A 24,693-nucleotide genomic window follows, 5' to 3' on the forward strand; every position below is an offset into this window, starting at 1 on the left:
GCCGCTAGCTCTGCTCTGAACTTCCTCATTTGAGCAGTTTAAGAGAGGAGGGCCGTGGTGCCTTCGCTCTGCCTGCTGTGTGACAGATCCCAGAGCTGTAAAATGGAAATGCAGACTTTGTCTTTGGTCTTCATCACTTTACTCTAATGATTAACCTCCACATCTAAGCCTTGTGGCACCTGTTAATATACTACTTTGCACTGTTGATCTGTAAAATTAACAAAGACATGAAGAAGAGAAGTTGCTGAAGGACTTTAAAATGCATAAAAGAAGCTTCATGTGACTTTCAGACCATCTGTATCACAGAATCTTTGAGCTTTGAGATAAAAACACACGCATACGATCTGAGTGCATACTTTTAATCGTATAAATCAAGAAAGCTTGCAGGTTCTCTGGAGTGTATACATTCAGGAAATGCAAGTTTAGAGCTGCTTGTTGTGTTCATGTGATGGACAGGAAGTCTTGCAGAAATAAGAGGAAAATAAGCTGTGCACAAACCACAACATGGTCACGTGATATGAAAACAGAACTTAGACCGTGACAAGTCACTGCACATATGGAGGTTTAAGCCCTTAACCCTGAAATAGCTTTGCCAGTTTCACAAAAGGACAAGAAATCACACTTTTGCTTTCAGAACTCAACAACTGAGTTCACTGCAGATATTAATAATAATAATAATAATAATAATAAAAAAGTAGAAAATAGGTTTTATTTACAACAATTAAGGTAACTGTTTTCATGAAAAAGAAGCAGGTTTTTATTTACTTACAAACTAAAGTCTGAAAGAACATTTGCAGTTGTACATAAATCTTATAAAGAAATATAACTAATAATAACAAATGACTAATGTTTCATTTAACTTAAAATACAAGAAATAAAAAAGAACATGCATTAAAAGTTCAATATGTACATATTTTGATTTCAATTGTAAATTTACAACACGTCATCACAAATTAGTCTTTGTTGGAGTCGTAGGTGTCATACTGATCCCACCACATACCTACAACCACTTCATGAAACTGAACAGGTGGATGACACCAGTAAAAAAGCGTTACCAGAAGTGACAAGTGGACTTGTAGCCTATAGTTTGCTGAAACAAATAAATTTTAAAAGATTTTTTTTAAAAACACATTTCATATTAAAACAAAACCTGCAATTATCCTTTGAAATGAAATGAATCAATGAAAAAATGTAGATTCAGAAGTTTTTATGTTTTAGCAAAGAGGGGTGGTATCCCAATTAATTCAGCTAGCATGAGCCAAATAGTCATCCAAGTTAGTCAGCTAGCTAGCTAGCACTTGCATTAGCTAATATCTTGCCAAAAAATACACCACAAACAAAAAAATCCCATCATATTTTCCTTTACACATATCCCTGTTATCTTATATTACAATCTCCCTTTATGAAGGTTTTACTTTACAAATTTGAAGACTTTGGTCAGACTGAGTTTTGCTAGCCTAGCTAAATTCACTTTATTCTTTCAGTGGTCCCTTTAGAAAAATAAATATAAATATATTTTTTAAAGTATTTTTTGTCCTCAACATATATTCCTTCAAAATTGGTTGTTGATCACATAATGTTTCATCTTAATCAATGCAGTTAGCATATTAGCATGAACTAACTAGCCACCTTGCTAGCGGTAGCATTGTTTGATAAATTTGCATCTTACTGCTTAATAATTATTGTTCTAACTGGTCCGGTATAACCAAAACAAGTTCAATTACATGCCAAATATTACATAATTTCAATACAGTAGTCCACAGCCCACAAGGTGATGCGACGGTGGTTATGCCCACCTATTTTAAACTGTTTACGATGCAAAGTCATATAAAGTAAAATCACTTGTGCTTTAAAAAGGAAACCATGAAATGTTCAGTGAGTATATATATTCACAACACATGGTGATGACAGTAAAACGTACAAAAATTGCATAAAATGACACCACTACCAGTTTTATGTTAATTTTGCTTTTAAATTGTGATCATGCTGATTTGGATCCTTCAGTCTGTGGAATCTTAAAGTCCTGACACCCTCCATATCTCTCAGAAGTAACATCTCTGAGAGTTCATTGGTTTGTTATGGGATGCAAACTAGGCTTTGATCACCTCTTTTCAAATATAGGCAAGGTAAAGAACCATGACAAGTCAAAACAAAGGTGGATTCATTAGACAGGTATTCAGAACGCACAGTCCTTAGAACTCGGACTTGGCACTCACAGAGCTCTCATGTGTTCCCTTCAAGTCTCCGCTGGTGGCTGCAGACATCCCCGCTGTATCTTTACAAAACAGTCGCCTTAGTGTGCTGCGAAATTTCTCTGCCCCAAATAGATAGACCAACGGGTCCATAGCACCGTTCAGACAGGTGAGTGACGAGGTAAGACGATTGGCCATTCTCAGGGCTCGGAGTGTCTGGCAGGAAACATCAGGGTGGTTGTAGCCAAGGATGAAGGTGGCCCTACTCATATGGTAAGGCAGGAAACAGACCACGTAGATGAGCATGACCACACCAATGGTGCGCAAAGCCCTCATCTTAAGGGCGGGCTCTAACCTGGAGCCTCGATGCAGGCTGTGGATGATGAGTAGGTAACATGACAACGTGACAAGGAAAGGTGGTGTAAAGGCCACAGCCAGGGAAATCAGAGCATTGCGTGAGGCCTTTTCGCGGTACAGCTGCAAGCATACTGTTGTGTTGTCCACTTGCCTAGTCTGAGGGGTGATCAGCAGAGGTGCCATGGAGACAGTAACCAGGGTCCATAAGGAGAAACTGATGATGTGTGCGTAGCGACCTTGACGAACCTTCAATGACTTCACAGCATGAACTACTGCCAGGTAGCGATCGGCAGCCACACAGGCAAGAAAGTACAGGCTGGCGTACATATTAACATAAAACAAAAACCCCACCACCCGGCAGGGAACTTCACCAAGGGGCCAGTGGCCTCCAGTGAAGTGGTAGGTAGCCCTCAGTGGGAGGATGACCACATACGACAAGTCTGCCACAGCCAGATGAATCAGGAAGACGTTAGCAGGAGAGGAAACCCCACGCTGGTGAGAGAAGATCCAGAGAGCCAAACTGTTACCACTCAGAGCCAGAACGAAAACGCCAATGTAGAACCATCCAAACAGCTGGTTCTCCACTGTCGTCTCTACTGCCGCACAGCTCTCTGATGATGTATGGTTTGATTGTGGTAGCAGCTTCATTGTAGCAGACTCCATTTTTATCCCTGAGGAAACAAAGAGATAAAAACTGTTATGAAAGAAAATTTGAAGTATAATTACTTTCGGTGGTGTTTATCTGTCAGTCTGTTTGTAAGCAAATTTAGCATAAAAACATCATGAATTTTCCAAAAACGGGTCCTGGTCTAACTTGGACTCCATAAAATGTTGGGAGATTTCCATGTGGATGCAGAAATGTTGTGGTCATCTGGATACAGAAACATTGTGAAGGATTCTTCCTCATTGTGATTTAGGACCATTTTCAGTATATATGGATATATCGCCATTATAAATGATGAGAAAATCAATGAGAAGTTCCCAACAGGTTCTACAAGATATCAAAGATTTGGAGAGTTGCAACATTCTGGATGCTACTGTCCAGAACAGGAACAACATTCTGGATACTACCTTGCAGAACAGGAAAAGTGTTCTGGATGCCACCGTCCAGAACAGGAATAACTTTTCATCACTGCAAGAGAACAATCTTGCAACAAACACCACAATCCACACCGTGGATTCATTATTAATGGATCTGGAATCTGACAATGGTTCCATAAAACTTGAATGTTAGACCAGAACATCGGCTGGAAATCACAGAGTGGTTGGAAATTAGCTGCTTATGTTTGCAACATATATTTAGATTAATCACTGCTTCCTGAAAAGACTGATTTCTGACCTGTATTGCAGTCAAGAACTTTTCATTAAAAAAAAGCCGTTGTTAGTATTCTGAAAGCAAACCACCCCCGTGGCAGGAAACCATGTTCTCCCACCCTGTCCACACATACAAAGCAGACAACAGGCAGGGAGAGTGTTTGTCACTGTGCCAGTCTCACAAGGTAACAATGGATGTCAGTGTCCCTGGTTAATGTGCCAAAGCTCTGAAAGCACGTAATTGCTTCATTCTGACCATTAGATTTCCTCTACAAAGTCCAGGAAGTCAGACTAAGTCATTAACAATCGTCTCTCTCCATCATAACTGACTCATCAGTATGGTTTGACGCTTATCTGGACTGAAAAGCAAACTCTGCAGCGCATACAATCTCAATTTAATCTTTAATTATTATAGTTAAACACATTAGTTCACTGTAAAACAGTGCTGTTATATTAAATTATTAAACATAGCATTTAGCAGAATAGAAACTATAGAAGAGAAGGAGGAAGAAACAACACTTAACTGAGCAGGAAGAAGTAAAACACATGGTGACTAATGACAGCGTAAAAAGAACGGGGGGAACCTGGTAGTGTTTTCAGCTGAAACACAAGTCAAGGGAGCAACAGGAAGCAAAATCAACACCTGCAATTCGCCAAAAACTTGGCTTAAAATATCAACCTGAAGGGTTAAAATGAAAACCTGCTGTCCATGGGTCTGTTCCAGAAAAGAGATTTAACGTTGGTGGATTCAATTAACCGCTGTGACAAGGCACCTACATGCCAAAAATCAGCTTTTCTTGCAGCGACAATATCAAATTTCGATTTTTAATATGACATGTGTAATAACTTTGTTGTGTATGGGATGATGTGTTAAAAATGAAGGTGCAAATTTTACAGATTCATCCCTGAATTCATGCTTTTATTTTGAGGGCCCTGCTAAATTCCCATATTGATGATACGCCACGTTGTCTTTCTTAAATTTCTTGTGTTGCCAATGTTACAAGGTCCAGAAGAAATGTTTTAAAAATGTTGCAGCGTAAAACTGTAACAGTTGCTGCGATGTTGTCAGTGCCCAAGGCGTGATGCCAGGCATTAACAGAGACAGAATTTCATGTATCGCATCTGTCTGAGTTGTCTACATGCATCGTTGTGTATTAATTCAGCTTCTAAACCTCTGACATGGAGTTCGCCCAACAACCAATGTCTGAAAATAGCTTCAGATGGGAGGACACTGGTAGAAACCCAGGGTTTCTTTACGCTGAACCTATTAAACCAAAAATGGATTTTTGAACCAGGCTGTAAACATGTTTATTTCTGCTGTGAAGTTGGTCTTTTTTAACATGAAACAAAATTAAATGAATGAAATGAAAAATATTTTATTAATCTCCAAAGGGAAATTCAATAACATCACAGTCTATGGAGATTAGCTCTGTTTTGCAGCCCCTAGTGGATGACGGGGGAACTGCAGTTTTATGTACTTCTGCATAGGCTTCACTTTTAACCGCCGAAGGCGCCGTCCATCTTTCAAATACGGTCTCTGGTAATAACTTACCTGTCTTTCTGGAATGGAAAACCCAGAGTTTTCCATGACTCAGGGTTAACATACTTGGACTACCTGCATAAGTCGTTTCCTGGAGCAGATACCAGTTCAGCAGGTATTTTTATCTGTATCGAACATTTAATGTACAAGAGGTTCATTTAACGTACAAAGCGTTTCACATTCAAAGTGTTACAGTAGGGGACAGAAGAATTGAAAAAAAGTATAAAAGATGACAAAAACCAATAAACAAATAATTAAAAATATATTGAATAAAAAATAATGACACTGAGACATAATCAACCCTTTAACGTGTGACCTATGACAAAATGATAAGAAGTGGTTTTTTTTGACTCTTTCACAAAATGTGCCAAATAATTACCAATTCTTTTGGGGATATTTACCATTTATTACCATGTTATATGTTTAAAAAAAATGATTACAGAGTAACCTTCTGCTTCCTGGTGTCTGTTTGGGGACAGAAGTATCAGATTGTCTACAACAGGATTTTGAGCAAAGTTTTTACCATAAAGTGATGCAAAATGTCTCAGAAACTGTTTGTATCATGTATGTCAGTGTGCAAATATCATACAATCATGTTAAATATCTGAACTTATTCAATCAAACTATAGATTATAGCAAATAAATGTAGATGTTAAGGTATTAAAGCAGGGATGTATCGTCCTAGTCCTCAACCTGCCACCAGTTTTAACTGTCTCCCTGCTCCAACACACCTGATTCTAGTGAAACTGATCCCCCCAGCAGCTTGGGAACTTTAACACAAGCCTGTAAATGATTTGTTTATTTGAATCAGATGTTTTGAAGAGGAGAAACACTTGAAAACCTGCATGAAGTGGCCCTCAAGGACTGGAATCGGACATTTCTGCTCTAAAGGTTAGATCTGGGGGAAAAACCGGCCAAAATATTTTCCAGCTTTTCTTCTACTTTCCTCTTTGTTTCCAACTATTTAGACACTCCTATAAAATGACCACCCACTCTGTTGGAGATGTTTAACAAATTACATCCATCCATTCTTCTTTTCCTTCATTCATCTGACTTTTTCTTCCTGTTGCTGTTCCTAGAACAATGCCCTGCTGGGGTGTGATGAGCAAAGTCACATTTTGATTAACAAAGGCAAGTTTTCTCCTGAACTTTCACATTAGTATTTGAGGTAAATCCAACAACAATATTATGGCATATGTAAGAGATGAACTTGTCATCCCACTGATCAGATTTCTTCAGCTTGAAAAGAACAAAAAAACAGGACTGTCTTTGTCAGACGGTGCTTAATCTCTGTTTTTATCAGCGTGCCTTTGCTCCATTAGAAGCCAGTCAGATGTATCAGCATGGCTGTTCGCAGTGAGCCATGCGAGACAATAAACCAAACACGAGTCTCAGCCAAGGTTCAGCTTTCATTCTCCTTAAAGAAAAGGATACAGCCCCAGCAGGGATAACGAACCAGGAGCGGAACGGCTGAATGGAAAAGCCTCCAGAAACGAGTCTGAGGGATAATCCTGGAGAGAGACCAGCCTGAATTTTCCCTTCATCACAGTGATCTGGTTAAGCTGATTTGTGCTGGCAAAGAGGAGACTGAGCATCCTGGCATTGATGCTGTGACAGCTGTAATGTGCACAGTCTACCGCTGTTAACTGGAATAAATAAATGTGAAATTATGGTAACTGGATTAAATTATAATCAGCAATCTAACCTTAAATGTTGAGGACTGATGCCATTTCTTAAAAAAACAAAACAAAACAAAAAGAAAACAGTTTTGGGTTTATATGATCAAAATGTCTAATTTATCTGTGCTACTTGTCAAAAGCACAAATCACAGTTGTGCTAATTAAACTATAAAAAAAAAGGAACAAAATAAAATAAATAAATAAAAAGAAGACTTACCAGAAGTCCTAAGTGAAAAAGTTTTGCAGCTTGCAGGCAACGCGGACGAGTCAGTGCAGGAGCAGGGAGTCGTTTGTGAACCGGCGTGAAGAGCAGGAGATTATCTCCCGCTCTGTAGAAGACCTGCTGCTCTGACACAAAGAATGCCGTCCTATAACCCCTCTTCTCTCCCTCAAGATGTCCCCGGGAATGAGACTGTAGCTCTTTTTGTCTCTCAACAAATTTGATAACAGAGAGGGAGTCCCGTTGGGAGCCTTTCGTTTGAACCCTGACCCCACCCTTTCTTTCTCCATCCCCTTCTCCTCAGAGAGCCACTTGTGCGCTCCACAATAGCTTGAGTCAGAATAAGCGGCGCATTTTAGCAGCGGGAAGAAGAATGGCATGCCTCAGTTGCAATGAGTTGTTGGGCATGACTCCATGGAAACCAGGCCTGGTGGTGTACCGAGTGCTTTACCATGAACTCCCACCCCCCCACTGATAGATAGAAGATGGACTGTGTTGTTAATTGTGAGGTTTATGACTAAAGTCTCAGAGATAATCTTTTGTAGATGCTCTGTTAAATTCTCAAGTGGGCCCCATGCCCTATAGGAACGCTAGAAATAAAGCAAGGGCGGGGGAAACAAGGTGGTGGGGGTGGAGAGGTGGGGGGCGCTTGGTAGAAACAGAAGCCCTTGTTGCTCTCCTGCCTCCTGGGGGCATCTTGAATTGGAATGCCCAAAATAATCAGTCACATAGCTGTGGGACAGATGTGGAGAACGGACCCTCTGGTGAGGGGATAATATTTCTTTCATACATGGTCTTCACAGCTGGGTTTCAGACACATCGACCCTTTTTCTCATCCGTATCATCGATATGCAAATGGAATTCTGTAGACTTGAATGAAACCACTATCTATGCAGGGCTGTGAAGAGGCTTTGACATCCCTACCCTGTTAATCTACTGCCAACTCCTAATTGGGACGGACCCCCCCCAACCTTTGTTTGGATGTCTACTTTGTCTGTTGTGCGTCTGGTAACCCTGCTGCAGAAACATTTGGATACGTGTGTGTGATGCAGAACGATGAAAGGGTTTTGTCAGCGGCTCCAGGCGCTGGTGGTTTGATTGAAGAAAGTCAGTCTCTAAATCACCCTGCATGGATGCAAAAGTTCCGGTCCAACTCACAGAAATCATATTTTCTTCTTATGTTAGCAGCAAACATTCATGGCAAACAAGTATTAAAAGCTTAGAATCATCCCAGAGGCAACTGATCTCACTAGACTTTCATGGAGGCACAAAATCAGCCTAATACTGACATTTTATAGATAATTTATAAAGATATTTACTTGAAGACGCCCAAATAGTTTATTTACTGACTGCTATTAATACAGTGTTTCAGTTTAAAGGCTCCAGTCATGTGTACGTGGTACAAAAGCACAAGGGGCGACGCAGTTCGCTGTGCAGCTGGTTTCATACCAGTCCAGTTATGAATAGATGGAGACAACAGACCCCAAAGAAGCTTAACAAAGCTCCAGCAAAGGCAGTGAAGGAGACTGAAAGCCAGCAAACAGACACATTAACAGTGAGTGGTGCAGAATTTTAAACAATTTTCCGTTTTTCTTTTCGTTGCTGACACGGTGTAATCAGCATCAATGACCTTTGTTTGACCATATTTATGGCACATTTGTAGACTGAAAACAGAAATGACCTCAAAATTGTCCACAAAGTTTAAAACAACTAACATGTGCAAAAACACAGCAAAGTTTCTGAAAATGAATCTTTTTTATTTAACTGTGGGCATTGAGCAAACTCCTGAAAACTAACCAGTTTGAGTTTTTCTACAATGATGCAAAACTTTATATAGATATGAAGCACTTCAGTATTAAAGGACACATAAAACTTTAAATACACCCTACCGCCTGCAAACCTCGCCTGGTCTGCTGCTCAGCATCAAGCAGAGTTTAAATCCCACTAAATACGGCTTAGAAAGCAGGAAAACTTCAGATATGGAATAGTTGAATCCTGCAGTAACCACTGGACTTGTGATATATAAACGAACACTTCAATACATGATGCAAATCTTTGTTGTATCAATGGGCTGCATTGGACTTTTTGGTGAACTAGAGTCAGAATACATTTTCATAAGATGCTGCTTCAGAATAATGGTTCTGTTTTGGTGGATTAAGTCGTTAGGAAGGTTGTATTTACATTATTGTCAGATAAATATTAGTTACTCTATTTGTTATCTCTGTCTGGATTAGGGTGGATTGTCCTCTCCGGGTCGGGAGTCAGGTCCTGCCTCAAGTGGAGGAGTTTAAATATCTCGGGGTCTTGTTCACGAGTGAGGGAAGGATGGAGCGTGAGATCAACAGACGGATCGGTGCGGCGTCTGCAGTAATGTGGACTCTGCGCCGGTCTGTCGTGGTGAAGAAGGAGCTGAGCCAGAAGGCAAAGCTCTTGATTTACCAGTCGATCTACGTTCCTACCCTCACCTATGGTCATGAGCTGTGGGTCGCGACCGAAAGAAGGAGATCTCGTATACAGGCGGCTGAAATGAGTTTCCTCCGCAGGGTGGCCGGGCTCTCCCTTAGAGATAGGGTGAGGAGCTCGGTCATCCGGGAGGAGAACAGAGTAGAGCCGCTGCTCCTCCGCATCAAGAGGAACGAGTGGAGGTGGTTCGGGCATCTGGTTAGGATACCTCCTGGACGTCCCTGGTGAGGTGTTCCTCTGGGAGGAGACCCTAGGGACCCACGACACGCTGGAGGGATTATATCTCTCCACAACCCTGGGAACCCTGAAGATCTGGCAAATGTGGCTGGGGAGAAGGAAGTCTAGGATTTCCTGCTGGGGCCCCCACGACCCGACCCGGATAAGCAGCTGAAAATGGATGGATGGATGGATGGATGGATGGATGGATGGATGAATGGATGGATGGACAGATGGATGACTCTCTCTGTCTTCTTTGTTTTGCTGCACTTGACTCTCCATGCAGTTGCACAAAGTAAAAGACACACAGAGCGACTCGTGGGCTGAATTTCACATCTTTTTATAGGGAAAAACACAAGACAAGGCTACAGAGTGGAGCCAAACAATTTGAGTCTAACAGAAGACTGAGCTGAATTTATTGAGATGCATCTATGAGTGTTTAACATGACTGTAGGCACAAAGCGGAAAACATCTCACTTCAAGATAACATTACATAAACACCAGAGCTGAAAAGTTAATATAAAATCACAAGATGACATGGTTGGTTTGAGGGGATTGTTTGTGTGAAACCCTGATAAAATACAAGTTAGCTCAGGCTAGATGATGTACAAAATGCTCCACCTAGGAGCTGATTCACTCATCCACACAAAATACAACAAAAATATGTTCCACACTGGTTCACTTTGGGTGAGTTTTGGTTCAGGAAAGGAGAAAGCATCTCTGAACTAAAATAACGGCTCACTAAAAACAGTTTAAGTGCTTTGTAAATGTGTAAAAGAATAGTTGATTAATTTCTACCCACTGGGCTACTTGGACAAAACTGGCTTTAAATAAAACCTGAAAGCGTAGTAAAGCAGTGTCTTGTTTTTCCTCATAGCACAAATAAATCTGACTTTCTGAGTTGTTGTGCTGCTGGTTCACATGTTGAAGCGATGGCTCCTGGTTTGCACCGCCCTCCCTTCTCGTAGGTACATGTTGACGTACGAGGTTAAGAGATCGTCCATCTTGTAACCCTTTTAAAAGAAGACAAACGTGAAGAAAATGAAACATAAACAACACAGTCTATGTCTTAGATCAATGGTTTCCAAACTTTTTCCGCAGGGCCCCCTTTTCATCGACGACAATGTCGAGCCCCACCCTCCTATCTCATGAACTTAAGAAGCATGCTAAGACTGCGTTCTCATTATTACCCACCATTGGTTATTACTATTACTGGTCAAGCAGGGACAGATATGCTCCATCATAGTTTGTTCTTTTTCTTTATTACTTGAAGTTTCACTTTTTGATTTATAATCATTTCCTATGAGCACGTTTACAAATTTATGCTGTGTAAAAAAAGTTTTATTTAGCCTTGCCGCGACCCCCCTGTGATAACTCTGGGCCCGCCCCCCAGTTTGGGAACCACTGTCTTAGATCATTTAACATTTGTTTAGTTATAGCTTACCAGCGATGTTTCACACAGGAATTTGGTTCCCTTCACTAAGCTGCCTACAGTCATGTGAAAGTAGGTGCTTCCACTGCACCAATTAGCAATGCGGTTGAATGCATGATTAGCCAGAACCTCCTTTGAAAAGAAAAGAAAATGTTAATGGTGACATGTGAGACCTAAATGCTGCCAATAAAATAGATTTTTTTTTTCATTTTAACCTTAGTTTTTGGGTGGATGATCGTAAGTCCTTGCTTGCTGATGGCTATTCGTACAATATCAGGAAAATCTGGTTCGGATGTTTGCTGGAGAGAAAGTGAGAGAAGTAAACTAGAAGTTCAGCAACAGCGGCTGCAACAGACTGAGCGGGGTCAAGATAATTAGATAAAGCAGGCACCCACTAAAACTCACGATGGTTAAAGACATAAAGCAGCGCATGTGCTCCATTCTCGTCAGCGCTTACCTTCACCTCGAAGAAGGCGCAGCCAAACGTGGGCCAGCGGTGAACTGCCTTCAGAAACGCCACCTTCGCTTCATCAGTTGTCATACCAACTTGTTTGTTAAAAGTGGCGACAATATTCTGAAAATACAACGCACATATCTCACATCACCACACAGCACTTGCTTTGCAGGAAGTCTGCACTGCTTTTTAATGAGGTCAATGAACCCCCCCCGCTCACTCAGGCCTTCAGGGTATGTTCCCACTGCCACTGAGAGGGGATCTATAATGGCACAATTGTTCATGCGGTACATACAGTTCAAAAGATGAGTCTATATTATATTTAAAACTTTCTTTATGTTATAAAGCCTCACAATGGTTCGCAGCTTCTTACACAGGTCAGTTGACTGGTTTGTCGCTGAACCAGCATGAAGTTAGATACCTTTAGCACGAATATAAGTTATAACAATCATTAGATAATAAACTGTTTATTAATCCACAACCACTAGTAGTTGCCTAATAGTGCTACCAAATGATCTTAAGATAATATTTTGAACCTTTGCAAGCTGTTCAAGTCTTAACTTAAGTACAGCTTCAGATGAACAAAGCTTACTGCTGCCATTAGAACCAGCAGCAGACAGGAGCTGGTGACCAAATGAATTTGATTGATTAATCATCAGCCAGTGTGAACACTGTTATATAAACAGCAGTTTATTTGTCTGTATATTACACTGTTATTCTACAGTTAAATGTCCTACTGCTAAACTTTGGGCTGAAACTGGGTCATAAAACAGTACAATCAGCCCAAACACAGCAGCAGATCTACCACAGAATGACTGAAAAAGCAAAGATTCAAGACGATAAAATGGTCCAGACCTCAACCTGAAAACCTCAAGATGAAAACAACAGCTGTCTCAAGATCCGTTGTAAAGAAGAGCAGACCAGTGATGAGAGACTGATATAATCATACAGAACACTATTACTTCAGGTCACTTCAGCTAAAAGTCGCTCTACAACCTGCTGAATCATAGGGTGTGTTTATGCTTCTGCATTTTGAGCTCAACTTTCGTTCCGTTAATATGACACAGTGTAATATGTCATAAGTTCTTATTCATCCCAGACTATGTTTCCCATATTTTGATGACAGATGATAACTCAACACGAGTTACCATCCTGTTTGTAAGACCTCAGAAATGTTGTGAGCCAACATGCACTGCCTAACTAAAACATCTCCATCAGGTTTTAACTAAGCAAACTGGAAGGAGAATCCTACTTGACCATTACTGTGTGGGTGATGATCTTTCAGCTGCAACAAGTCATTTTTAACTTCAACTGATGCAATGAGCAGGATCTCATTTCCTCAACAACCATGTGGAAAGACATCAAGTGGTTGTAGAAAAGATGCTTGTGTGTTAAAGAAGGGTCAAAGCATCGGCAATGAGCAGAGGTTCAGGGAACAGGAGACTGAATCAAGGTTCACGGATCAGGAGACTGAATCTTGGTTCAGGGAACCGGAGACTGAATCAAGGTTCACGGATCAGGAGACTGAATCTTGGTTCAGGGAACAGGAGACTGAATCAAGGTTCAGGGAACCGGAGACTGAATCAAGGTTCAGGAAACAGGAGACTGAATCAAGGTTCAGGGAACAGGAGACTGAATCACGGTTCAGGGGACAGGAGACTACATTAAGGTTCAGGGAACAGGGGACTGAATCAAGGTTCAGGGAACAGGAGACTGAATCACGGTTCAGGGAACAGGAGACTGAATCACGGTTCAGGGAACAGGAGACTGAATCACGGTTCAGGGAACAGGAGACTGAATCACGGTTCAGGGAACAGGAGACCGAATCACGGTTCAGGGAACAGGAGACCGAATCACGGTTCAGGGAACAGGAGACTGCATTAAGGTTCAGGGAACAGGAGACTGCATTAAGGTTCAGGGATCAGGAGACTGAATCAAGGTTCAGGGATCAGGAGACTGAATCAAGGTTCAGGGATCAGGAGACTGAATCAAGGTTCAGGGATCAGGAGACTGAATCAAGGTTCAGGGATCAGGAGACTGAATCAAGGTTCAGGGATCAGGAGACTGAATCACGGTTCAGGGATCAGGAGACTGAATCACGGTTCAGGGATCAGGAGACTGAATCACGGTTCAGGGAACAGGAGACTGAATCACGGTTCAGGGAACAGGAGACTGAATCACGGTTCAGGGAACAGGAGACTGAATCACGGTTCAGGGAACAGGAGACTGAATCACGGTTCAGGGAACAGGAGACTGAATCACGGTTCAGGGAACAGGAGACTGAATCAAGGTTCAGGGAACCGGAGACTGAATCACGGTTCAGGGAACCTGAGACTGAATCACGGTTCAGGGAACAGGAGACTGAATCACGGTTCAGGGAACAGGAGACTGAATCACGGTTCAGGGAACAGGAGACTGAATCACGGTTCAGGGAACAGGAGACTGAATCACGGTTCAGGGAACAGGAGACTGAATCACGGTTCAGGGAACAGGAGACTGAATCAAGGTTCAGGGAACCGGAGACTGAATCACGGTTCAGGGAACCTGAGACTGAATCACGGTTCAGGGAACAGGAGACCGAATCACGGTTCAGGGAACAGGAGACCGAATCACGGTTCAGGGAACAGGAGACTGCATTAAGGTTCAGGGATCAGGAGACTGAATCAAGGTTCAGGGATCAGGAGACTGAATCAAGGTTCAGGCATCAGGAGACTGAATCAAGGTTCAGGGATCAGGAGACTGAATCAAGGTTCAGGGATCAGGAGACTGAATCAAGGTTCAGGCATCAGGAGACTGAATCAAGGTTCAGGGATCAGGAGACTGAATCAAGGTTCAGGGATCAGGAGACTGAATCAAGGTTCAGGGATCAGGAGACTGAATCAAGGTTCAGGGATCAGGAGACTGAATCACGGTTCAGGGAACAGGAGACTGAATAACGGTTCAGGGAACAGGAGACTGAATCACGGTTCAGGGAACAGGAGACTGAATCACGGTTCAGGGAACAGGAGACTGAATCACGGTTCAGGGAACAGGAGACTGAATCAAGGTTCAGGGAACCGGAGACTGAATCACGGTTCAGGGAACCTGAGACTGAATCACAGTTCAGGGAACAGGAGACTGAATCAAGGTTCAGGGAACAGGAGACTGAATCACGGTTCAGGGAACCGGAGACTGAATCACAGTTCAGGGAACAGGAGACTACATTAAGGTTCAGGGAACAGGAGACCGAATCACGGTTCAGGGAACAGGAAACTGCATTAAGGTTCAGGGAACAGGAGACTGAATCACGGTTCAGGAAACAGGAGACTGAATCAAGGTTCAGGGAACAGGAGACTGAATCAAGGTTCAGGGAACAGGAGACTGAATCACGGTTCAGGGAACCGGAGACTGAATCACAGTTCAGGGAACAGGAGACTACATTAAGGTTCAGGGAACAGGAGACCGAATCACGGTTCAGGGAACAGGAAACTGCATTAAGGTTCAGGGAACAGGAGACTGAATCACGGTTCAGGAAACAGGAGACTGAATCACGGTTCAGGAAACAGGAGACTGAATCAAGGTTCAGGGAACAGGAGACTGAATCAAGGTTCAGGGAACAGGAGACTGAATCAAGGTTCAGGGAACAGGAGACTGAATCACGGTTCAGGGAACCGGAGACTGAATCACAGTTCAGGGAACAGGAGACTGCATTAAGGTTCAGGGAACAGGAGACTAAATCACGGTTCAGGAAACAGGAGACTGAATCACGGTTCAGGAAACAGGAGACTGAATCAAGGTTCAGGGAACAGGAGACTGAATCAAGGTTCAGGGAACAGGAGACTTGACTTACTTACCTGTCTTTCTTTGTTTTTTTCTCTGTTTCTTTTTTTTCATGAATTTATTCTCTCTTTCTAATAACTGCTTAGTCCAACTCAAGGTTGCAGGAAGTTGGAGTCTATCCCAGTAATCATTGTGCGAGAGGCAGGTACGCCCTAAAAAGGTTGCCAGTCCATTACAGAGAGCATAATTTTCAATAAATACTTAATTAAATGCAATAATCATGAATAATTAATGCCACACTGTATGGAAATACATCTTGTAACATTGCAGAAGCTCATAGAAACAATGACACAGAGAAAGCTGTTGGAATCAAAGCTAAACGCCATCCAAAGAAATATTAGTAGTGTGACTCTTTTCTTTTTGTGGTGACTGTTGTCGTCGCCAGACGGTGTATGATCGGAGGAAGAAACCCACTGGCTCAGACACTCTTTGCTGTCCCTGTGGGGTTGATATTTTGGTGTCTCATCATTATAATGAGTTGTAATACAGAACACTACTGACAGATTTAAAAGTTTATATTTCTGCAGGGATATTTCAGACATGTGGAACTTAACTGGACACAAATCTCCTCTTATATTGCTGCAGACCAAGAAGCCGTTTCCCCTCCATGTTATAGCTCCTCTGATCCCTCTTAGATCAACCAAATGTAGGATCATAGACTGTAAATAACAGATGGACGGAGCCTCCGTGACGTCACCCGTAGGTTTCTGAAGAGCTGAATTGAAGCTTGGTGGGCGTTTCCTACCATCCCCATCTTGGCAGGGGCATGCGCGTCGTCTCACCCAAATATGGGCAAAGAGGTGGAACTGAGAGGGGGGCTGTGAGCGTCATGGTGGATGTTTGACATAGCGCAAACTCTGAGCTTTCTGTAGCTAAGAGGTAACCGAGCTAACCCGGAGATAACAGGAGCTAACCAGCTAACGGAGGTAAGCGGGTTAAAACTAAGTCAAGTTCTTAACCGGCTAAAAACCGCGGTTGTTCTACGTTCTTTTGACTTGAAGCGTGAGGTTGGGTACATGTCAATCAAAAGGACACGCCCCAAAATGTCCTGAATTTCGAGTTTAAATTACTTTTAAACGTGCGAGTTAGAAAAGAATTCACTCCCCCCACAGTTGTCATGAAAGTAAACCTGACCTATTAAAACCTAAAATGGATTTTTGAACCAGGCTGTAAACATGTTTATTTCTGCTGTGAAGTTGGTCTTTTTAACATGGGAGTCTATGGGGATTTGCTCTGTTATGCAGCCCCTAGTGGATGTAGAGGGAACTGCAGTTTTATGCACTTCCGCATTGGCTGCATTTTTAACTGCTCCATCTATCTTTCATATATGTGTAGGATTTGGTGGAACAAGCAGAGACTGCATATAAAAAAATAGTCTAATGCCCAACGTCCTTCCAGTATGAACTCTTATTCATACTCTTATTCTTATTAACTCTAACAATATAACGCCAAATGACGATGGCGGTGAGGATTGATGTGTTTTTTTTTAGATTAAACCTTCCAAGCGAATGGTGAAAAACATGCACATGTCTGTTTACTTTATGTGTTATTATGAAATGGACTGAAATGAAAAACTTCTGCCAGCCTCATTCTTCAAGCCCTCGTACCTTCTTCCATTCATTTTCAGACAGGGCCTTCAGTTGGTCGGCGGGCACCAACTCCTTCAGCATCTTGGGAATCATGACCAACTGGTTCTTGTCTGTACCAACTTTCACCCGAAACAGCAGAGCTGCGATGTTGACCATTTCCTCTTTTGTACAAATGTGATACCCTCTCAGGTATTTTGGTAACTCCTGCAACATAGAACACACATGAAGTCTGTAGTTTGAGACATTTTTAACAGATCTGGACTAAGGTTTGACCATTAATCCATGTGGGTTGATAAATAACCAGTCTGTTTGTAGATCTTCCGACTGATCACAAAGGCCACTATCAACACGAGCTAATCTGCATGCTAGGTAGCAGTACATGCATGGAAAGGTTTATTTCTGTTTCAAGAGAGAATAAAACTATGTGGCTGGAAAATGCAGACTGCATATTTAAATGTACCTGAGGGAAATGGAAGATAAGATCAGCCTCTGTGTCTCTGCCTGGGACCACGTTAAACCACAGCTTCCTCATGAAGAACACAAGGTAGGTTATATTGGCTGGTCCACCTTCAAAACACACACACACAAAACACACACACATTCAGGTAAATATAGACAGTCCTCTATCTTCCTGCTGGGCCTATAATCACACCACTTGCTGTTACCATCTTTGAGCCCTTTGGCTCTCTTGGACCAGTCGGTGATTTGTCTCAAGCTGTCAAAGAAATAGTCCGTTTCATTTAAACTGAGAACCTGGAAATTAAATAGAAAAGATTAGTTTTTATACAAAAACAAGGTTTCAGAGTTTCTTAAAAATCTGAATAAGTTATAAAAGGTTTAGAAAACGACACCTTGTCATGTGTTTTCACAAAAATGCTGAAGCCGTCTGCTGAAGCCAGGTTCAGCTTTTTGGAAATATTCTGGATGAGATCCTTTATCCTGGTGCTGGTTGCCACCTCAAATACCTGGAAAAGCAGGGAAGGAAAAATACTAATGAGCCAGTACGGTATGGTTCCTATGATTTGGACCTTTGTATGTTTCTTTGTTTAGTTGAGTGAAATAAGTCCATGCCTCGTCTGTGTCGTTCGGGAAGTGGATTTTGTGGAAGATCTGAGTGCTGTTCTGTTGGATGGCGTCTACCTCCACCTGGTGTGGTGGGAGCTTCCTGGGCTCCATCCTGGAACAGATCGGTGGATAAGCCACATGATATTTTGCTTCCTTTATGCTGTACTTCAGTTAAGCAGATGGTTAAATGGCTCGCTGGTGGTTAAAACGTGGTTATATTTATTTGAATGTTCCATCAGACCACTTCCTGGCTGTTCACAAGCCATTCTGCATTTTCATATTTTCATTTTCCATTCAAGTAAAAACCAAACCAAAATGCAGTAGCAGAAGATCAGAAAACCAAGTATACCCCATTTAATACACAGTCCCAACTTCAACAGCCATAATTTGAAGGAAATCAGTCAAAACTTTTCTCACAATGAAATATGTGATCAATATCAAAGTCCCTTACATATTTTGGGCATCACGTGAAACACTATTACATCATGATAATGAACATTTACATCACAGAAACCCAGTTTATATGTAGAAAAAAACTACAATGCCGAAACACTTTTACCAAAAACAAAACAACTTTACATTTCAGAAGAGACAACTGCAATGTGAAACATTTTAACAATCCCTGATGTAAACTTCCATGTGCACTTTTACATGTGTGCATCTAAGTTGCACATGTAAACTTCTGTATGCACCTTTACATGTGTGCATCTAAGTTGCACATGTAAACTTCTATGCGCATTTTTATGTGTGAATGGAAGTTGCACATGTAAACTTCCATGTGCACCTCTACATGTGTGTATCTAAGTTGCACATGTAAACATCCATGTGCAACTTCCATGTACATATGTAAAAGTGCACATGGAAGTTGCACATGTCAATTTTCATACATAAAGGGACTTTAATGTGCTTTCCATCAAGGAAATAAAATACAAGTAGTTCAATAATTAAAACCATATTAAGTTAAAATAGTGGAAAAATCACAGTAACATAATCTATTCTATTCTATTCTATTCTATTCTATTCTATTCTATTCTATCCACAGAAATTTAGCAGATGCTTTCATCCAAAGCGACTTACATATGAGAGCGAGAACAACATATCACGGATGTATTCTGGGCCTAAACCGTTCTCTGATTCTGGAAACCATCAGCAGGGTTTCAGAAACTAGCCTGTGACTGACTGGAAACCAGTGTAAAGATGTTAAACTGGTGGGATGTGTTCAGATCTCTTAGTCCCAGTTAGTTCCAGCAGCAGCATCTGGATGAGCTGCAGATGTTTAATGCCCTTTTTAGGAGGTTCTATTGAAAGTCCATTCTAGTGATCCAGTCTGCTGGAGATGAAGGATGGATGAGCTTCTCCTGGTGTAAACTTTTAATTTTCTTGATGTTTTTGAGTATATAAAAAAACTTTGACAGCTTTGATATCAAGGTTAAAAACTTGTTTTGTGACTTTAAGATCCCAAGGCTCAAGAACTTTAATGCTGATCGGCTTCTCTTTGTTACCAAATAGAATAATCACATTTCCGTCCATTTATTAATTGTCTTTTCTAAAATTTGATTTTACTAATAAAACCTTTTATTCACCAGAAGAAATGTTGCAGGTTCTGCATTCGAGTTTAGTCCTCCACTACGGTGGCCAGGAAGTACAAAACATTATTACATTGTGTAACATAACAGAAGCCACGTTTACATGTACGAAACAAAAAGATCATGTTGAAATGCTTTTACTGAAGATAAAACAGCTTCACATTTCAGAGGAATCAGCTGTACGACACATGAAACACTTTACAATCATTTTAAAAGCTTTTGAAACTTTTTTAAGCACTGAAAACACAAATACAAAGACATGATCCAGACATGATATTGTGTATTTTGTGTAGCCTTTCTTGTCAGCAATCACACTGTATGTGTGAGCTGAGAAACACTTAAGGCAGTCCATGAAGCCGTCCTCCAACTCCTCCTCACTGCAAAACAGCCTGAAAACCTGGAACACGCTCCATGGGCAAAAACCACTCTGCTGACTGGTTTCCTGTTTGCACTGTCTTGTCCACACCCACCCCCACCACCACCAGAGCACTTCCAGGTCATCTCTTTCCAGAACTTTTAACAGTATCATTATGAAGTTACTTTATCGCTGATAAACGTGTTTCCTGTCTTGAATAAACTTGCCTTTGCTGAGAGTTGTGCGTTTCTGTTGCTTGTAGTGACATTTCTTAGCTGAGTCATAAATGTTGCCTTTTTGTGTGTTTGTATATGATGGAACACAAGTTTGTCATGTGAGTTGTCACTAAATAACAGTAACAGGTTGACATGGACGCTGATAAGGTAAGATCCATGTGTAATATGACATGTTTGCTCCCATATTCCTGCTAAAAGTGTATATAATATCATTTAAACAGTACTCTAATATTCAGGACTGTAGGATTGAATCATTTTCCTTTGCTAAACTATTTTATATGAAGGGTTTGTATGAATACAGTTATTATAAACTGGACTAATGTAGATTAAATTTTAAACCGGATTGAATTGATTATATCTGTTTTTGCCTGTAAACAGCTTAAAAACAACTTCTTATATTAAACATAAAGCTGAATTGAATTGGACTGTATAGTGACAAGCTCGCACACTCTCAACATTAAGATCACAGCTTGTAAAAGAATTAATTAATCTTAAATAGAATGAAAACACACACCTCAGTTGGCAAAACTCTGCCCTCTTGTGGATAAATATTTCCAGTTTATTAGTGGTTTTAAACAGAGTAAAAGAAGTCTGTAAATTTAGTTCCTCATTTCGTGTTATATGTTATAAAGACACTGAATGCAAGTTAAATGTATTTGTAGGAGTTATGCAAATGCAGCGTGTGGGTGGTAACCCTGCGGTGAAGCTGATGCAACAGTTTCGCATTAAGAGCTTCTGCTGTAAATGTGTTTCTTGCAGCAGGCAAGTTTTTCTTCACACAATCGGTCTCAAGACAAAATGAGAACCACTTTAACTTATTTTACCATCCAACACATCGCTGCATGACATTTCCTCCTCTCAGGGTCAGAGTGACGCAAGTGCTGAGTTTGTTTCTGTGCTATTTAAAATGTCTGACTCTGAAAGCTACCAACACACACACATCTTTGCGTCTTGCATCAAATTTTTTCTGTGTGAAACGTCATGCTGCACAAGTTATGGGTCAAACCTCAGAGAACTCTGTAGTCGCTGCAGACAGTCGGAGGCGAGGGGCTCTCTGCGACGTGATTCCAGGAAACGCTGAGCATGCTTCAGAAGAGATTGGCTGGGAGGGAACAGACCACAACAGAGCCACAGCAGCTGCCATCCCTGCTCTATGCTGAACCTGCAGGAATAACACAGAGCACTGAAGATGTCGCCTTTGTCCCCCACGTATTCTTGCATCAAGACACAAATTTGGTCAGTGAAAAGAAGAATAAACCTTTATAAGAGAGGATGTGTGTCAGTACTCAGTTGTTTGCATACAAAGGTAAACAAAGCCATTCAGTGGCAAGCTACAAAAAGAGACATAGCAGGTCTACCTGTTGTTATTGCTGGTCATCTGCTTCATGATTTGACAGTAGATCTCATCCCTCAGTGCCTCATTTTCAGTGGGGGGGCCAAAAATCTGGTTGGTAAGATCGTGTGCACTCTGCATCTGCCTGGTGGGATAATCTCCCATATACTTCAGGATCGGTGCGCGACAGTCAAGGAAACATTGATGACAAGCAAGATAAAAACTCAAATGGAAAAGCTTGAGTTGCTATTTTTATGTAGCGGGGGGGGGGGGGGGGGGGGACGACTAAAATCATCTGTTGAGCTCAAACTTTAATCTTTGGTTCATGAACAATTCGTTGGTTACAGATTAAACTAGCAGACTTTGCAGGAGCTTTTATTTGCTCTCTGTTTCCAAAGCAACAGGGTTTACATTATTTTGTAAGATCGTCTACGCAGCATGAATCATGCGTGAGCAGGTGCGTAACTCTAGAGGGACTGTAAAGGCTGCAAATAACGGCTAGCTAGCATTCTGGGGGATGAGGTAAAATGGTAAAGTCAAAACTCTATTGAAGTTCTTGGCTTGGAAATTCTTTAAGGCATTTACTTTGATTTTACAATTTAGAAATATCTGGTTCCCAGCTGGCCTGTGATGGACTGGCGAGCTGTCCAAGGTGTACCCCGCCTCTCTCCCAAAGACTGTTGGGATAGGCTCCAGCTTCCCCGCAACCCTTAATCAGATTAAGCGGTTTGGGTTATGAATGAATGAATTAATAGTTCCAGCTGCAACCAAATACAACATTATTAGGCACACCACTAATTGTTCTAGTACCAAAAAGGTCAGTGAAATGTCGTTCACTTAAACACTACTTACTAAATACTGTAATAAACAGAGTGGAGCAACGGCGAAGGTTTACTGAGCTTGTCTGCAATGTGAGGATTTCAGACAGGATTTTATATCATTATAATCTGCTTTGAATGAAGTGAAAAGATAATAAAAATACTGTATTAATTGCTTTATTAAGTTGTTTTATATCCTTGTTTAGTGCCTATAAAAGGGATCTGAACCAACTATTTGGTGGCTGAACTGCAGATGAGGACAAACAGAAGTGTTTGAGAAGAAAACATAAGCAGTTTGGTGTGTGCTAGTGTGAGCTCGGTTTTCCGTGAGTACTGGTGTGATCGCTCCCTAAATAGGTGTTTCAGTGCAATGTGTATCCAATAATCTATAGCCTGCACCAGTGTTTTTCAGAGGCAGGAGGAGCGCATTGCAGCTTATAGAAAAAGGACCTCGTATAATGGCAACGCCAGAGTGAGAGCATGCATGGGGTGTTTTTTAGCACGGAGTATTTATTTACACAGGCAGGGCCTGCTGACATGTAAACTTCACAGGAATCCTCACCCAACCCCTGACACATTTTTTTCATTAAAGATCATCTATCTACTGGATTACACCAGCTGCAATGCCACTAACTTCTCATAGCACACCCTTTATGCAAATATTATATGTTGTTACACCTGCCACGAACACCTTATATGTTGGAGGAACTAAAACACTGCAAGAAAAAGAAAAAAAAAAAAAGACAAAAAGTAAATAAATAAAATGGTGGCGCAGGAAGAAAAATCTGAAAGAGGCAACAGCCTTTCAGGCCCCTTCCCTTTGGGACAATAGGTGTTTTGATGCAGGAAAATTGCATTAAATTGCATTACATGTTACGCCAGAGGAAAAGATCTGTAAGAGAGGCTTACTACCCCAGAATGTTGGAATATCTGTTAAATTCACATTTATAAAAATGCAGGAGCAGCAGAGGAACTGTTTTGTCCATTGCCAAGGAAGCGAAAGAGAGGGCATAGTGACCGGATCACCATGGATCTAGCATTTGCCAGGTGGAAGGAACTCAAGAGGGAAAAAGAGTTTAAAAGGGACGCTGAAGTTGGAGTTTACTCCTCCACAAGTTATTTAACTGTACTTTTTAAATTAGCTTAAAGGTAACTTTTCACTGGATTTTCTTAGACAGTGTTGCTCATTACATGTGTATGTTTACATGCATTCAAAGTTGCAGTAAATGTGCGGTAGGATTTGGTAGGGTACAGAAGGTTACGGTAGGGTACTGTAGGGTGGGGTAGAGTAGGATAGGGTGCAGCAGGGTACAGAAGGGTGCGGTAGGGTGGGGTAGAGTAGGATAGGGTGCAGCAGGGTACAGAAGGGTGCGGTAGGGTGGGGTGGGGTGGGGTGGGGTGCAGTGGGGTGGGGTGGAGTGGGGTGGGGTGCAGTAGGGTACAGAAGGGTGCGGTAGGGTGGGGTGGGGTGGGGTGGGGTGCAGTGGGGTGGGGTGCAGTAGGGTGAAGTGGGGTGGGGTGGGGTGCAATAGGGTGCAGTGGGGTGGGGTGGGGTGCAGTAGGGTGTGGTGGAGTGGGGTGGGGTGCAGTAGGGTGTGGTGGAGTGGGGTGGGGTGCAACAGGGTGAAGTGGGGTGGGGTGGGGTGCAATAGGGTGCAGTGGGGTGGGGTGGGGTGCAGTAGGGTGAAGTGGGGTGGGGTGGGGTGCAATAGGGTGCAGTGGGGTGGGGTGGGGTGCAGTAGGGTGCAGTGGGGTGGGGTGGGGTGCAGTAGGGTGAAGTGGGGTGGGGTGGGGTGCAGTAGGGTGCCGTGGGGTGGGGTGGGGTGCAGTAGCGTGCCGTGGGGTGGGGTGCAGTAGCGTGCCGTGGGGTGGGGTGGGGTGCGGTGCAGTAGCGTGCCGTGGGGTGGGGTGGGGTGCAGTAGGGTGAAGTGGGGTGGGGTGCGGTGCAGTAGGGTGCCGTGGGGTGGGGTGCGGTGCAGTAGCGTGCCGTGGGGTGGGGTGCAGTAGCGTGCCGTGGGGTGGGGT

General features: G+C 42.1%; 2 protein-coding genes across 2 annotated transcripts in view; both read right to left on the reverse strand.

Annotated features, from left to right (window-relative positions):
• Window positions 1-390: 390 nt before the first annotated feature.
• gpr17 (G protein-coupled receptor 17) lies at window positions 391-7,501 on the reverse strand. The gene is made up of 2 exons (XM_079244742.1): window positions 7,300-7,501; window positions 391-3,220 (listed from the first exon to the last, which is right to left on the reverse strand). The coding sequence occupies exon 2, from the start codon at window positions 3,210-3,212 to the stop codon at window positions 2,193-2,195; it is 1,020 nt and encodes a 339-aa protein (XP_079100868.1). The 5' UTR covers window positions 3,213-3,220; window positions 7,300-7,501; the 3' UTR covers window positions 391-2,192.
• Window positions 7,502-10,898: 3,397 nt separating this feature from the next.
• The window catches only part of myo7ba (myosin VIIBa), a gene marked incomplete at both ends in the record, with an annotated part of 51,608 nt that continues 37,813 nt past the window's right edge, over window positions 10,899-24,693 (reverse strand). The window contains 11 exons of the mRNA XM_079245241.1: window positions 10,899-10,994; window positions 11,426-11,545; window positions 11,629-11,712; window positions 11,871-11,987; window positions 17,294-17,479; window positions 17,736-17,842; window positions 17,941-18,028; window positions 18,127-18,240; window positions 18,347-18,452; window positions 21,524-21,679; window positions 21,876-22,029. Of these exons, the coding sequence (XP_079101367.1) occupies window positions 10,899-10,994; window positions 11,426-11,545; window positions 11,629-11,712; window positions 11,871-11,987; window positions 17,294-17,479; window positions 17,736-17,842; window positions 17,941-18,028; window positions 18,127-18,240; window positions 18,347-18,452; window positions 21,524-21,679; window positions 21,876-22,029 (1,328 nt within the window). The remainder of the gene's footprint in view (window positions 10,995-11,425; window positions 11,546-11,628; window positions 11,713-11,870; window positions 11,988-17,293; window positions 17,480-17,735; window positions 17,843-17,940; window positions 18,029-18,126; window positions 18,241-18,346; window positions 18,453-21,523; window positions 21,680-21,875; window positions 22,030-24,693) is intronic.

This window comes from Telmatherina bonti, assembly GCF_933228915.1.
Source record: "Telmatherina bonti genome assembly, chromosome: 8".
Taxonomy (NCBI): Eukaryota; Metazoa; Chordata; class Actinopteri; order Atheriniformes; family Telmatherinidae; genus Telmatherina; species Telmatherina bonti.

What these genes read in the sequence shown, in the direction of transcription:
- gpr17 (XM_079244742.1), bottom strand. Translation starts at nt 3,212, where the DNA reads ATGGAGTCTGCTACAATGAAGCTGCTACCACAATCAAACCATACATCA.